This window comes from Camellia sinensis, chromosome 15 (genome assembly GCF_055761805.1).
Source record: "Camellia sinensis isolate YWXY chromosome 15, ASM5576180v1, whole genome shotgun sequence".
NCBI classification, from domain to species: Eukaryota; Viridiplantae; Streptophyta; class Magnoliopsida; order Ericales; family Theaceae; genus Camellia; species Camellia sinensis.
In genome coordinates this window covers 31,891,845-31,908,400 of record NC_138975.1, presented here as the reverse complement: position 1 = coordinate 31,908,400, position 16,556 = coordinate 31,891,845, and the positions used below count along the sequence as shown (strand labels likewise).

Here is a 16,556-nt window from a genome sequence, read left to right as displayed (position 1 = left end):
AATGAGAGAGTTGAAATTTGAAATTAGCAAACTAAGATTTGATGGCAGAGAAGAATCAGCCATTGGAGACCTGTGGATCTTGCTCATGAGAGCTTCAAAGCTCTGATACCATGATGAGATTCTTGGAAACTTATTATATTTTCATTATATCAAATCTGTTGGGTACATTGGTTTATATATTGTATCTAAATCATACAAAATATCTACTCTGAAACTAACTCTAAACAAATTAACTAACTCATAACAAACTAGTCTAACCACCACAACTAATTCCACTAGAGTTACAGATCTGTGATGGTGCAGGTCTAACAGACAAAGACAGCTGGCCATGAGCAGATGGTGATGAAACCTGAGTGCAGTGAGCAGAGGACTGATGTCCATGAGCAGAGGATGATACTTCTTCAGTATGCTACCAAAAAAAAAATAAAAAAAATCTCAATGTATATTATTTAAATATAAAATTTTGAATAAAAGTTAAATGTTTGGATATAAATTTATGAACAAAACACAATTATGTGGACGTAAATAGTGAACGGGATATATATTTGAACAATTTATTTTTATTCAAAAGTTTATGTTCAAATATTTGACTTTTGTTAAAAAATTTATATTTAAACCACACAAATAGTGTGCATTAAAATCAGGGGTGGAACTAGGAATTTTGTCCGGGAAAGACCAACATATATGCATAAAAATACTGAATTAGCTTTGGTACATTAGTAATTTAATATAATTTCTTATATAAATGTTGTGAAAAAAGTATTTCACAAGAAAATTAAATAAATCTAAAAAATAGTTTTTTTTTTTTTTTAGTTTTGAACTATTAGATCTCAATATACAATCGGTTAAACCACTGTTTTATGCTCTTTTATTGATTGATATAATTTAGTAAATAAAAAATGAAAAATGTTTAAGACCCTTAAAACATGACCTTTAAATTTACATTCAATGACGTTGAATGTTACAGGTTAGTTATTTGTTTAGAAATCAATTAATTAAGACCTAACTCCTGTCATGTCATTGTGAATAAATTTAGAGATAACATTTTAAGTTCTCTAGCATTACTCATAAGAAAAGTATACATACCATTTGATTTTTAAAATTTAAAAAATAAGTGGTATGTATATCTTGTATTAATAAAATTGGCTCTATTATATTGATGCTATTATTTTAAATGTGAAATAATTAGAGATTATTTCATTAGATATTATAAAATACTAATGAAATAAAAAGTTAGTAAAATAATTTTTATAAAATTAAAAAATCAGCCCATTATATATTTTACAAATACTCATAAATATAAAATCAAGGGTAAATTACACTTTGCTTTCCTAAAGTTTCATCCATTTCCCACTTTTGGCCTTTTAAGTTTGATTTTTCTCAATTTGACCCTTTATGTTTATAATCATTTCCACTTTGGTCGTCTATGTTTGCAATTATTCTCACTTTGGCCCTTTAAGTTTGATTTTTCCCACTTTGACCTTTTGTATTTGTAATCCTTCATACTTTGGCACTTCATATTTGCAATCCTTTTTACTTTACTTCTAGACTAACTTCCATCCAAAAAAGTAATATAATTTGTTACATTACAAACACACCAGTTCCATATGTGATGTAAAAAACTTACTAAAGATGCAAAAAATAAAAAATAAAAAATAAAAAACAAAAAAATTGAAGTTTTTTTTTAGTCTTTAGTGAACTTTTTTTTTTTCAAAATTATTCATAAACATTATTACATTATAGATGTATTTGGATTAGATGCAGCTAAAAAAATAAAAACAAATTTAACTAAAAAAAGAAAAAAGTTCACTAAAAACAAAAAAAATAATAGTAAATTTTTCATTTCAGAATTGACAATATAAATATTTGAGTTAGTATATTTTTTCATCTATAAAAGCTGATAGAAATGTTTCAAATCAGCAACAACCAATAATAATAAAATAAAATAAAATAAAAAAAGAGTTGAAAATAAGTAGATAATAATGGCTACTAATCGGTGTTTTTTTATTCATAAGAAATAGAAAGTTAACTATTACAAACATTTGTTGTCCTTGTCCATGAAAACAAACCGTGCGTAGCTAATTATACAGAAGGCTGAAAACGTAAAAGCTTGTAAAGAGTATTATAAACAAAATAATAACTTGAACACATACCCTCTTCAATCAGATCGAACCACCTTTGTCGCCAGTACGGATTGATGTAAAGAACAGCAGCAAATCCAAACAAGAAAGTAATGTATGTTCCAACAAAACTTGCAGAAAAAGCCACTCGATCGATATCATACCATTTCCCCTTAGTTTCATTTGAGGATGGCGAGTATGGCAAGTCAACAATGGCTGTGCAATTGTTCTCCAATGGCGGTCCACAAAGAAATGGATTTCCCTCATAACTGCTCGCTTCAAAGGTCCCAAACTGTGCTTTCCTGTCTAATATTTTACCTGATAAATTGTTGTGAGCCACAGTGAACACTGCCAAAAAATTTAGATTGATTAGATCTGTTGGAATGTTTCCACTCAAACTGTTGTAAGAAAGGTCCAAACTTTCTATTTGAGTAAGCTTTGAGAAGGTCTTCGGGATGGGTCCAATCAAGAGATTGTGAGACAGGTTGAGTGCACGAACACCACTTAACTTCCCCCGTTCAAAAGGTATTTCACCTGTTAGTTGGTTACATGACAAATCCAATCCAGACATGAAATTAAGGATGCTGCCAGCCCAGTAGGAGTTAGTCCTACTTTTAGTAACAAACTCAACTCCGTCTACTTTTATCATACGACCCATCTGGGATACCAATGTCCAAGTCCCTTTCTAGTGGTGGATATAGGACATTTTCATAAATATAGAAGAAATGCCTAGTAGTGTTAAAATTTAAAGGTGTTTGAGTGAAAGCAAGATCAGTACACTACAAGAATTTACACATCTGCCGACTACTTTTGCCGACCAAAAAAATTTTGGTCGCAAAAAAATGACATTTGCCGACCAAAAGTAAATTTCGTAGCTAAAAATTGATACTATTACCGACTAAAATTTTTGGTCGCAAATAAGTAATTTTTGCCGACCAATAATTGTCACCAAAACTATGGGCGGGAGTATGAAATTAAAAAGGGAGCTGTGTATGCTATTTTAGCGACTAATATAATTTGGTCGCTGATACCAAAACGACGTCGTTTTGGTATCCAAATTCATTAGCCGACCATCAGTTTGGTAGGGGATAACTTTACTAATTCAAACACATATAAAAAATTCCTACGCGCCTCTTTCACACCTCAGTTGAATTCGATCAAAGCTCAGTCGCGCCATTCACCTCACCTTACCTTCGTCTTCTCCACTCTCGTCGTCGGTTTCAAAACCCTAACCCTACCTTCGATCTTCTCCAATCCCTCCATAAGTCGTATGTTCAAATCCAGACCCTACACTCCCCACAACTGCTTCAGAACCTTTGTCTACAACGAACTACCACCAGATTCGTCAAAACGACGATCTGGAACGGGCTGATTTTGATGAGAATGATCAGGCGGCGAGGCACATTAATGCGTCGGAAATGAAATCGAAGATGGACAGTTCATCTTTGCCCTAATTTTTCTCTCCATTTCTGTTCAATCGACCCCTCGATCTTCTATGATCAGAACTCTGCACCAGATTTGCTGATTCAGTCCAGCTCCGGGTTCAGCCTTGAGGTACACACCACTCTCCTCTCATTCTCTACCTCTGTTTTTCACTTTCTTTCTTTTTTTCACTTTTCTCTCAATGAATTCAAGATTTAGATTTCTTTTTTTGTTTATATTTTCCTTTTTTTCCCCTCAGAAACCAAAAGATTGGATCAATATACACATCTCTTACCTCAAATCTAGGTTTAATTTTTTCCTTCTTGTTGATTTCAAATTCTACTGAAGATTTTTTGTTCTTTAATGTTCATTAGTTAACTGTTTGACCGAGAATGGCAGTGTTGACTTAGAACGGTTGATGATTGTTTCTACCTAGTTTATTAATTTGGTTGTTTTGGAAAAACAGAGAAAAATTGCCTCAATGGAATCTGATTCATCCACACTTTCTCTGGTATGCCTTTTTATTTATTTATTTATATAAATTTTTAATTCAAATGTTCATATTCAAGTGTTCTACAAAAAATTGATGGATTATACTTCTGTGTGTACTTCTCAAAATGGAGCAGAACTTGAATAAATTTAAGTTGTATAAATGCCAATTCATGTGGAAGTATTGGTTACTATTTCTGATTTTAGGGAATGTTTTAAGTATTGGGTTTAATAACTGAGATAGATATTACTATTATTTTTTAATATCTATATGATTATATCTATTTATTTGATCACTGGAAGGTTTGCAATTTTCTGAGGAGTCATATAAGCTGCAACTGTTCTGCAGAATTTTCCATTTTGGTTTCATGATCTTCACATTGATTGATTGCTATAATTAGGTTGAGACTGTCTTCCATGAGTTTGGCCATGCATTGTAGAACATGCTAACCAAACAAGATGAAGGTCTTGTTTCTGGTTCTCAAGGGATAGAGAAGGATGCGTTGTTGAATTAGCTTATCAGTTCATGGAAAATTGGTGTTGTCAAAGGTAATATTTGATAACCATAAATATCTCAATTCTATATGTTGTGCCTACTTTTCTCCTCAGATTCTACATTGTTATTCATGGCTCAAGCAATTTGAAATTGTTATGAAGCCATATATTATAAGTTATTCTTTTTTGTTGGTGGAATATGACTGCCTTTTGGGGGTTTCTCACTGCATTTCCTTTGAATCCTTGTAAGGATTCAAAACATTGAAGTCTGAATGTGAATTACTGCATACTTATTAAATATTTATGCAAGCACCAACATTTTGTTTATGTCGTTTTCAAAAGAAATGATTCCATAACCCGGTGTTCTGCTTCTAATGACTAAGGGATAATTTTCTTTGTAAAATGATTTTAGCATCTCTTCTTTTGCTTTTCTCGTTTCATATTTGCAAAACAGTTCATCCCTAAGGAGGTTTAATTAATGACATATCAGTTAACCACAAATTGTTAGTTCCTGGATTCTTCATGCGTAGGCGTGCCATTCCCACTTAAAAAACCATATTTTTATTTTAGTACGTGAATATAACAAAGTTTACATATCTAAATGCATAGATAGTCCAAACTTCAATTTTTCATAGACATGATGCTTCAGTGTTCTTGAACTTGAGCCTGTTCTTGCTTCAGATATTGAGAATTGAAGTTACTATTTGGGTGCAATTGGAGGCCGTTCATAACAGGATGACATATATGTGCATATTATCAAAAATGCTTAAAAATAGATTAGCAGAATGAGATGGAATTCTCCAAATACTGTTGTTGATGAGATATGTAATGAACAAAAAATTTAACGTTGATTGCTATATCTGAAAGATACAAATTTGAGGATATTAAATTTTCAATAAATTTTAGAGGATTTGGATATAACACATGATTTGTAGCTAAAAGATGGAAAGAATATTACTTCAATCACCATCGAAGAGCAAGAATTCTTAGATAGATCCACAAAAATATCATTAAATGAAGCAAATCCATTTCATACGAAAGCTTCAAATGAATTCAAAAGGGCAACCTTTCTACTCACGATCAATAGTTTATTACACTGCTTTTGTTTAGTACTTGGGACATAGACATTTATAACGAGTGACAACCACACAACTAGGAGAGACCATAGGGTTCAATACTGTACCCTGGAAAGAAAATTAAGGCAGTGGAAGACAACAAGTACTACGCAGCAAGAAAATGCTGGAGAAAATCACTTCATTTGCCATTTAAAAGTATGTTCCTTCTGTTGAAATCAAGGCACATAAATCTTGCAGATTGTGAATCCAATAAAACCAAATATTCTCAATTGTACTGCAAAGGCCAACTTGTTTCCTATATTATAAAATTTGGCACTCCATTAACTTTTAAAACGAATTTAATAGCATTTATACTATTATGCACTTCAAATTAATCTCATCAGTGCTCAATTACTTAGCTATTATTGTATTAGTTACAACTTTTATGAGTTTTTATTTTTTATTTTATTTTCTTCTTCTTGTTTTATTAGTTCTCACTCTTAAACTCACCAAGTATGGGAATTCACCTCTGTTTTTGATGTTGCTAGTGATTGAGGCTTAATTATCTTATTGCAGTCACCGGTTGATGGAAAGCCAATGCTCTTAACACCTGAAGAATCAATTTAGATCCAAGTGGGTACATTTTGCTTGTTTTTGCCAAACTGGAGAATCTATTTTTATTTATACACTCATAATTTTTATAGTAAATATTTTTATTCCTACTGTTCAGTTTAATTAAAAACACGTATATATATATATATATATATATTATAAAGAGTTAAAGAAATTACATTGATGTATAATGTGAACTAATACCAATGCTGAAAGGTGACTACTATACACAGAATATAGAATATCTCTAGATTGTATTTACATCAAATAATTTCTACAACTGCCATTTTTCTCATGTAATTAATAATTTCTACAATATCTCAATTGTGTTTCTTTTGTTTTTGAAGTTTCTTTGTCATTCTCTTTTTTCTAATGCAACCTTTATAAACTGATGTAGAAAGCAGCTGAACAGAGCTAATGATTAGGTTCCCACATGGAGGTAAAATTCTTATTCTCTCTTCAAGATTATTGACATCTCTATTTAGCACAGCATCACAGTTCTTATTCAGTCAATGTGTTCCAAAAAGTTTGTTACAAGATCCTTTCATCATCTTATGAGCATCATGACTAATAGCAATTTTGATTATTTATAATTGAAATTTGCAACTAATTATGGGTGTATGTTATTTTTGTGTGCTTCTAAATACACCCACTTAATTTGTCTTCACACCCACCATAATTTTGGTAAGATCCTAACCCTTGCAATTTGTACATACATAATTGGTACTAAATTTTCTGTTCTGATTGTAGTTGTTGCTTTATTCTTGCCTTCACTATGCAATTGGGTATTATTTCTTTAATCTTATTATTTTATGAATCATCTTTGTTGAAATTAGCTGCTGCTCCTGCTTCTTCTTCTTCTTCTTCTTCTTCTTCTTCTTCTTCTTCTTCTTCTTCTTCTTCTTCTTCTTCTTCTTCTTCTTCTTCTTCTTTTTATTTTATTTATAAGTAACGATTAAATGGGTATCTGTTGTGTGGATGATTGGTGTTTGTTGTAATGCCTCTTAAAAAACTTATTTTCAGTTATTTGACAATTCATGAAGACAAAGGTTTAAATTATGGAGAAAGATATATCAATGGTGCTATGATGTATGCATATAATATATATCTATACATATTGGCAATAAAAGAAAAAATGGTTTATTAGGCTTTTATGAGATCATTGATAGTGATGGTCTTGGTTAGTAATAACAAGGTCAAATTTATGTCTAGTGCTTTGACACAGTGTGAGATTGAAACACAAATTGTCCCAATCTAATATATCAAATTGAAAATTTAAACATTTTTTTCCTCAAGGAAGTATAGTTTTCGATTGATATTTATGTTTTTGTTTGCCTCTGTTGGAAAATGACACACAAAATCCATATTGTTAAAATTTTCATAATGTTTTTTGATTAGTAATAAGTTCATTGCATAAATTGTTGTAAGTTTCATATCACCATCCATATAAATAGCTCATGAAGTAACCTCTGTTATGGACATAACTCTGTGATGTTGGCAGAGATAACTCTCTTTCTTATCATCATTTATCACACACAATAAATGTGTGGAGTATACAATTTTTTCTGTTCTTTCTTAATTTATTTTCAATGAAAAAAGTTAGAGCATTATGTTTTATTTCACTTGTAAGAAGATGAAACAAAAGTGATAGTTACTTTGGTTGGAACGGCTTTTTGAGATTCTCAAAAATTTTCATATTCCCTCATTTCTTTATCATTTTCTTTAGAACCTCATGTTTCACTCATGATATTTTTTAAAAAATTTTGGTTTTCCCTTTTTAGTCCTTAAATAGCTCTACTTTGAACTGTGGTAGTTGCATTACATTTTTCTAGAAATAAAGATATAGACAATCTTGTTGATGGTGAGTTTGAGCACCCTCTTCAGCAACTGCATGACTCGGACTCGGACTCGGAGGGTGGGGGTGGTAGTTTTTCCTTAGCAGTGCTGCTATTTCTTGCACTATCTAAGGTTGAAACTTTTTATTTTCTTAAAAACTATGTGAAACATTTTTTCCCCTTCTTTCTAAGTTAAAATGAGAGTGGTGATAAGATGGAGGGTTTTACAAAATGGAAATTTCAAACTTTGCCATATCAACCCTGCAGATGAGCTAGAGCTCAGACGAAGGCATTGCTTAAATGTAGCAAAATATCAAGTGTTGAACACTAAGTGACGTCCAGGTTAAATAAGAGCTGGTTGTTAAACCCTTTTATTTTTAGAAATTTCAGCTCATACAGACGCATTTGCCCAACTGCTTACCCACATCTCATTTGGATGAGTTTATGACTAATTTATGGATGGAGAATTAATTATTAGATTAAAATGTTGAGAATTAATTAATCATCTCATTTCACATTTATTAGATTATGTCTTTAGATCATCACATTTTGAGATTTTCAATGATCCAATGACTTGAATGTTTTGGGACGGAGGATAGAAAAATTTGGAGATGAACGATCATTTATGTTTGTCTATTGAGCAACCATGGCATGCCTAATCAGACAAATGTTGAAACTTCCTAGTATTAAAATGTTGAAACTTCCTTTTGGTTGCCTAATCAGACAAGTTACCACTACTAGAAATATGACTTTTTGCGTCTATTTTTTTGTGACGGATTGTTTAGCCGTCGCAAAAAAACCACTTTTTACATTAAAATGTCATTTTATTTTAATGCTCAATCGTATTCTTACCTAACTTAAAAAAAAAAAAAAAACCCCAAATCTTATAAAACTTGCCCTATCCCCTTTTACTCTTATTTCCCAAACCCATTTTGCTCTCTTCCTCTGAAGACCGATCTCCAAAGGCATGATCTCTCTCTCTCTCTCTCTCTCTCTCTCTCTCTCTCTCGACTCTGTCTTTGGACTCTTCATCTAAATTTTATTGTTCGTTTGAAGATTTTGATCAATAGTTGATGAAGATTTCAAGACTTTGATCGATTATTGATGAAGATTTGAAGATTTTGATCGATTTATAATCGGTAAGTCTAATTTCTATGAATGAATCTAACTCTCTCTCTCTCTCTCTCTCTCTCTCTCTCTCTCTTCACTTTATCTATTAGCTGTGTTTAATGATTTCAATATTTTGTGACGTGGGGGTTTTAGGGAGGTTTTAGTTATCTCCTCTTCATTTTTTTGTTGAATTTCAATATTCGGTTGAATTTCATTCGTTCTTAAAAACAATAGAGTTGTTTGAACCTCTTGGAACAATCTCTCTTAACTCTTACTGTTTCTACTGTGATTTCAGCTATTATAGCCATCTGTGTTGTGTTGATCCAGAATTGTTGATTCAATTGTCTATACACACAGGTATGGTAGGTAGTTTCATGAATTAGGAATAGTGATAATTAAGGAAAGCTTGTAAAATCTAGGGCTATATGGAAGGGCAATTGTTTGAATTGGCTTGGTTTTGAAAGTGTTTGGTTGCTTGAAATTATTGCTGGAATTTCTAGATCGCTAATAAGAGGTTTTCAAAACTGTTTTTATATGAATTTTCCAAAAGCAATGTATTGTTAGAACCTTAGGGAAAAACAGTGTGAAATAAACTGTTGCAAGTGGTCTATAAAATGAGCTTGTTTACGAAGGTTGTATGGTGCTCTCTAACTTATCAAAGATGTCAGTCTCTCTGTCCATTCTTATTTTTGACACATCATTTGAGTGTCTAACTTTTACTTTGTGTATGCATATCAAAATCACATTGTTTTTGTGCGAGAATGAAATTATACCTTTTGGTTGTATGTTTACTAAGGATAATCAATTTTTTTTTTACTGAACTATACTTTTAGATCTCTTTGATATTTTCTTCTCCTTCATTTTCTGTAATTGTTCTTTGTATTCATGCAGCGTATCAAGATTGAAAGGATTAAGAATGACCCATGGTTCTAACAGAACTATGTGGCTGTTAAACAAGGAGAAAATGAAGATGTGAATTTGGATGATGTTCATGCAGTTTTTGATGACATCGAGGTTGTACCCCCCCCCCCCCCCCCCCCGCGCCCTCCCTCCTTCTTCTCCTTCTCCTCCTCCTCCTCCTCCTCTTTTGCATTGCATACATAGAGGTGTCACAGTGCTAGAATTTGAAGTTTTTTCTATTGTTATCAACAAATATTATGATAAAATCTCAGCACTTCTATCGTAGGAACCATATCATGATGCTCTTCAATATTTGTCTATTGCCTATCCTTGCTCTTCAATATTATATATTTTTTCAAAGTTTGTATGGTTATATTGGTAGTTTCTGGTATTTTGCAGGATCAGTATGTAACTGAGCAATCCACAACTAGTGAGAGTGGGCCCTTAATAATGAATGCATTTGAAATGATTACCCTTTCTCAGGGGTTGAATCTTTCAGCCTTGTTTGGCAGGCGTCAGGTACAGTTACATACCTTCTATTTTGGAACCAAAGCATCACTTAATCTCCCATCAATCCTCTATTTGTTCTAGTTTTTGTTATTCATTTGGGTAGTACTATCATAAATTTCATACTTGCTTACGGCTCCTCCTAGTGATTATAACATTCCAAGTACTACATTTTTTGGTACAATGCTAGAGATATTTCGTGCAAGTAAAATATGTGCTTATCACAAGGGCCACTCCCTGTTTGTAGCATGTTAATACTGAAATGTTTATTTCTCGTGCTTTTTGTGTGAAGTAGACTTGTTCATTAACTATTTGCCTTCTAACTATTTAGCAACTGGGGGGCAATCAATTTTGTTAATCTTTGGTAAGATTATGTAAAGCGGCAAACTCGTTTTGTTTCCCGCCAACCAGCTAAGCTTATAATTTCAACTATTGAAGCTGTTGCAGAATCAATGGGTCTCAAGGTCCATACATGTTATTACAAGGTATAGTTTTTAATATATTTTGTAGTTGATCTTAGCTTGGTGCTTCCCCTTGATGCTTTATTTGTGTTCATTTTCAACTTGCTTTGTAAATGCTGATGAATCATGGGAAAATGACTGGTGACTTGAAATTCAGTAGAAAGGTTGGGGGTTGAAGTGTCTATTGTTAGATACCCCGAGTCATGTTAAAAGGTTATAATTTTAGTGTGTTTCGTTGTTCTTATCCTTTTTTTTTTCTTTATTGTCTAGATTCGTGTGAACAAGAAGAACAAGAAAAAAAAGGCTACAAAAATGAGTTGGAAGAGCACCTTGTATCGCTAATTGTATTATTATTTGGCAAGGAAAATTGGTTATTGACACTTTATGTAGCTAGCTTGTTGGATTTTATGTAATTTTACAAGGAATTGCAGCTGGAATAGTATTTTTTAGAGCCTACAATTAAATATGATTTTGCCAAATTTGTCTCAAACAAATGGTTTGGTGCTATTATTTTCAGCAGGATCTTTTCTGGTAGATTTATTTCAAAATATTGGTTGCTAGAAACTATTATTACAGTATTTATAAGGTATCATTGAAAATTATTTGCGATAGTAACAAGATGGTCGCTAATACATTATAGGAATTTTTCTTTTACTTTTTTGCGACGGCAAAACATCAGTCGCCATAAGTAGATTAGGCGGTCACAAATAGTATTTGCGACCGTTGTTTTGCGGTCGCAAAAAGTATTTGCCACCCCCACATTCGCGACCCCCATTTGCCGTCGCATGTGCCATTGCAAAAGGCTTTTTGCGACTGTATTTCTATTATTTGCGACGGCTTATAGCGGTCGCAATAAGTAATTTTTTTAGTAGTGTACTGAACTTCTTTTAGTAACTAAAAGAAGGTTGAGTAACACAAATTAATGCATACAAATATGGACAAATATGGATTATTTTATCTTTGCCTTTATTGCCGTATTCAACAATGACACCTAAAAATTTGTATCCATAAAAATATTGCATTTGCATTTACAATTCTTGGAGCTCAATGTCTTAAAGAAACTATGTACATCGTGGCAATGGACAATCTTATCTGTATCAAGGTCACGTAGTTTCCTTGTAGGATGATTTTATTCAACACGTGGGATTTTATTTATTTTTATTTTTTATTTATTTTAATTTTTTGTTGTTGTGTTGAATGATTTGAAGAACATTTCTATGTGGTGAATTCTAATTTTGATGGACTATGTTTTCACTTCTAGGGTGGTCTAAAGCCTGGTGGATTCTTTGTGCTGAAGGAGAACATTGCCAGAGCTGGTACACTTTTTATGATTCTCACTCTTAACCTATTGAGTTATGGACAACTTGTAGCTGCTTGCATATTCACAAATTATCTTTCCTATAGAGTTACTCTTGTTTTTGTCTCTCGTCTTGAGTTAATTGTTCCTTCACTGAGTCAAGCTTGAAGTCATGGAAGCTAAAGTGGTGCCAGCTGCAATATTGGAAATAACTGACAGAAATAGCTAATGTCCAAATTTCTGGCCAGCATGTTTATGAAAATAGCCTTATGATTCAGATGAAGTCATTCATGCTAGTTATGAAATCAATGGTTGTCATGATCAAGTAGCATGTACACTTGAATGGTGATAGATACTTCCAGTGAGGTGTTGTGTTAGTGTCAAACACCAACTTCTTGGACACTCGTAGAAGCATGTCTAACATTTAGAAAATGACTTTCTTGTAGAAGCATTTCTAACATTTAGAAAATGGCTTTACTTATCAAAAATATAATTTAAAATGAGAGTGTTAATTTTGAACACTAAACACAACCCAACACCCCCCTAAATATATCTCAGATTTTATGCTCTGGAAGAAGATGTCACATCATCATATACATAACCTCACTAGTCAAGCATGTAATGAACCGTTCTATTCAAGGAAAATAATATCGTTGTTGAGAACATAAATTAATAAAAGTCATAGTCCAAGAAGCACAAACACTTCTAAGAAGGTGTCGTATCATGTTGGTTTCTAACACGGCATGACACTTGTCGGACAATTCCCAACATTTGTCGAACATATGTCCAAACATATCTTTAAAATTTGTTTACTTGGACACAGTTCTTACACTTAAGAAATATGTGTCTATTTCTTAAACATACATGAATCACATTATAATTTTGAATAAAATAGCTTGAAATCAAATTATTAAAGAAAAATAACGTAAGTTTATATATTTTTTCTTCTCCTTTGAACTTTTAAAATTATTATTTTTATTATTATTATATTAAATAGTCATGTATATGACATTTAATAATTGTTTACCCTTATCTATGCCATGTAGTAAGTATATTCAACTATATAGTTTGTGCATGTTCTCCACTTGTCATATCCTATATTTTTTGAAATCTTTCGTTAGGTTTAATATTAGTTGAGTTCAATCTTCCACGGTTTATTATTAATTGGGCACAAACTAATGTTTTCTTTTCTCTTCATCTTTGTATTGTGTTGTATCAACCAAGAGACAATCAAATGAAAGAATTGACAAAAGAGATGTGATGCCCAAATCAAATTAAGGGAAAAATAAAAAGTATACCCAATTTAGTACCCATTAGATGGGGGGTTTGGGAGGGGTAGATGGGTACCACTGAACTAGTGGCCTCCTATTAAAATAAAGGAAAAATAAAAAGAAATGTATAGTCAACTCAGGACTTAAAAGCCCTTTTTCTTTTTCTTTTTTTTCTTTTTAGTGCAAGGCTTAAAAGCTTCTGTATCTCTACACTTGTAACATTGTTGACTTGAAATTTAAGTAGGCGAAATGTATGCCTAGACATCTATTGTAAATATGATATTGAAATTGGAGAAAATGAGATAAACTTATGGTATGGTTGAATGTTTATTCATATTTTGCATGTAAGGATGGTTCTTTCTCTTGTTTTGGGGGAAATTAAGAGAAATCAGGCTGACCTCAACTATCTAGCACAATAGCTAACAACATTCAAATACTGATGATGTCTGAAAGCAATTTGAAATCCCAAGTATCCTGTGAATGCTTAAGTCTTGAGGTTCGCAATTTTAATGATTAAATAAAACCAAGCTAAGTACACATACTGATGATGACAAGTATGGAAAGAAGAAGAATAGCAAATATGGAACTTCACATAGACTCCTAGGTAGGATTGAATTACTTCTCAGTATGTCATTCCATTCACAAAAATAGAAACATTTAGGAAAAGTTTCAGAACCTGTTTTATCACATGAAAGGCTTCTGAAAAGCTGTTTTATCACATAGCAGCACACACAGCTGGGGTATTGATTGTGGTTGGTTCTGGATTGAAATTTAATTCACATGAAAGGTTCATTGAGGAAGATAAGAGTTATTGACAATATGGATCAATTTCAGTTGCCATGTTGGTTTCTGCTATGTGGCACTATATTGGATCTGGAATGTTGACTGATCCAATTTATTCTATAGACATAAGAATGCTATTGTTTTATTTACAATTTGATAATGATAGTCATTTAATTTGCTAATGTGACCTTTCCTTTTCATGGACATTTTTCATTATTTGTCCAATTTTACCTGACATTATTTCTCTTTTTCTTTGGTGCAGATGGATGAACTCGTGCATAAAGCTAAATTGTAAATGACAAATTGGCACTTTTTGCATTTTTGGAAGGATTTTATATTTTTGTATAGATGTATATGGAAAATATTAGGGTAGACTAGTAGTTATATTTTTGGATACACTACTAGTTATATTTTTGGATGGATGTGTATAGAAAATATTTGGAAGACTACTAGTTATATTTTTGGGTTGACGTACATGGATAAAAATTTAAAACATAATAACAAGTACTTGTTATGTTTTAAATTTTTATGGTAGATGAAATATGTAGTTTGGAATTATTTGTGGATGTAAACTTATAATAGTTGTTGACTTTAATTAAACAGGTTCAGAAATGGTTGTTATATATAGAAAATTTTGTTAAATGTTGATGATTCAATTTATTTGTTGGTTTGAATGATTTTGCAAATTACAGATTATATTGAATAATTTGGATGGATTATTATAAATTACAGGTTTATTTTGTTGGATGTTGGCGACCAAAATTTGGTTTTGTTTTTATAGTTTTGGCAACCAATTGATTAGTCGAGAAAGATAAGTTATACTTTTGCCGACTAAACAAAGTGGTCAGTGTATCACCAAGCACAATTGGTGACTAAATAATTAGTCGTTAAAATTATTAATTTTGGCAACCAAAGGATTTGATCGCGAATAGGTCTATTGCCGACTAAAGTTTTAGTTGCGCAAACATTTCTTTTGGCGAGAAACATGTTTGGTCGTGGAATGTGACAATTGGCGACAAATTATTTTGGTCGTGGAATGTGACAATTGGAGACCAAACTAAGAGGTCGCAGAATGTCACAATTGGCGACCAAAATTTTTGGTCGTGGAATGTAACAATTGGAGACCAAACTAAGAGGTTGCAGGATGTCATAATTGGCGACCAAATTTTTTGGTCGTGAAATGGCATAATTGGCGACCACACTTTTTGGTCGTTGAATGTGATAATTGGCGACCAAATTTGTTGGTCGTGGAATGTGACAATTGGCGACTAAGATATTTGGCCGGTAAAAGGTGACTTTTCGCGACCAAAATGTTTTAGCGAAAAAATGGATTAGTCGCAGTAATGATATATTTAGCGACCAAAAATTTAGTCGGCAAATCCAACTTTTGCCAACCGACCAAAATTTTGGTCGCGAATTACTTTTGCCGACCCTCAATTGGCGACCAAAGTAGCGACCAAAAAAATTAGTCGCGGATAACTTTTGCCGACTAAAAATGGGCTTTTAGCGACCAATTTTTTTGTTGCCAAAAGTGTTAATTCTTGTAGTGGTAGCCCCTATTGCCCCAAATGTGATATTACTTAAACAACGAGGTATAGACCCCGTAAAAGAGTTTTTCGAAAGATCTATCAAGCTTATTTTATTCAGTTGGCACAATTGTGTTGGAATGGAACCACCCAATTGGTTTCCTCTCAATAGAAGGATCCTGAGGTTGGAAAGCAACCTAATGGACGGGGGAATGCTGCCAGACAAGTCGTTGTCACTAACATCCAATGTCACAAGTTTTGATGAATTAAGAAGAGCTTTTGGAATGAATCTCGTGAACTTGTTCCCTTGCAAATGCATATGCTCCTCGACTCCCAAGTTTGGGTTTGAGCAAGGAAGTGATCCCGAAAATGAGTTATGAGAGATGTCCATAAACACATTTGGAACCAATGCACGTGGGAACTAACCATTAAATGAATTATTTCGCATGATCAATGTTTTAAGCCCTATCATGTTACTCATCGATCCTAGAATCTTACCTGACATGTTGTTGTCGCTAATATCCAACAAATATAGTTCTGACAAATTGAAGACCACATTTGTTAGAGGCCCTGTAAACTGATTATCATTCAATCGTAAATACTCTAGCTGAGTCAATTTGAAGTCATCTGAAAACATTCGGCCATGAAATTTGTTATTTGATAACACTAAAGA

The 16,556-nt window shown here is 32.6% G+C and overlaps 1 protein-coding gene across 1 annotated transcript; it reads right to left on the bottom strand.

Moving 5' to 3' along the window:
- Positions 1 to 253: 253 nt before the first annotated feature.
- Positions 254 to 2,778, bottom strand: LOC145812901 (cuscuta receptor 1-like). The gene is made up of 2 exons (XM_082908132.1): positions 2,089 to 2,778; positions 254 to 409 (listed from the first exon to the last, which is right to left on the bottom strand). The coding sequence occupies exons 1-2, from the start codon at positions 2,776 to 2,778 to the stop codon at positions 254 to 256; spliced, it is 846 nt and encodes a 281-aa protein (XP_082764258.1).
- Positions 2,779 to 16,556: the final 13,778 nt, after the last annotated feature.

Bases quoted from the DNA above. Each gene is read 5' to 3' on its own strand.
- LOC145812901 (XM_082908132.1), bottom strand. From the start codon at position 2,778: ATGGGTCGTATGATAAAAGTAGACGGAGTTGAGTTTGTTACTAAAAGT. The intron at 410-2,088 runs GTATAATTAGCT...TTTTTTTGGTAG, and splicing joins TTTTACGTTTTCAGCCTTCT to CATACTGAAGAAGTATCATC.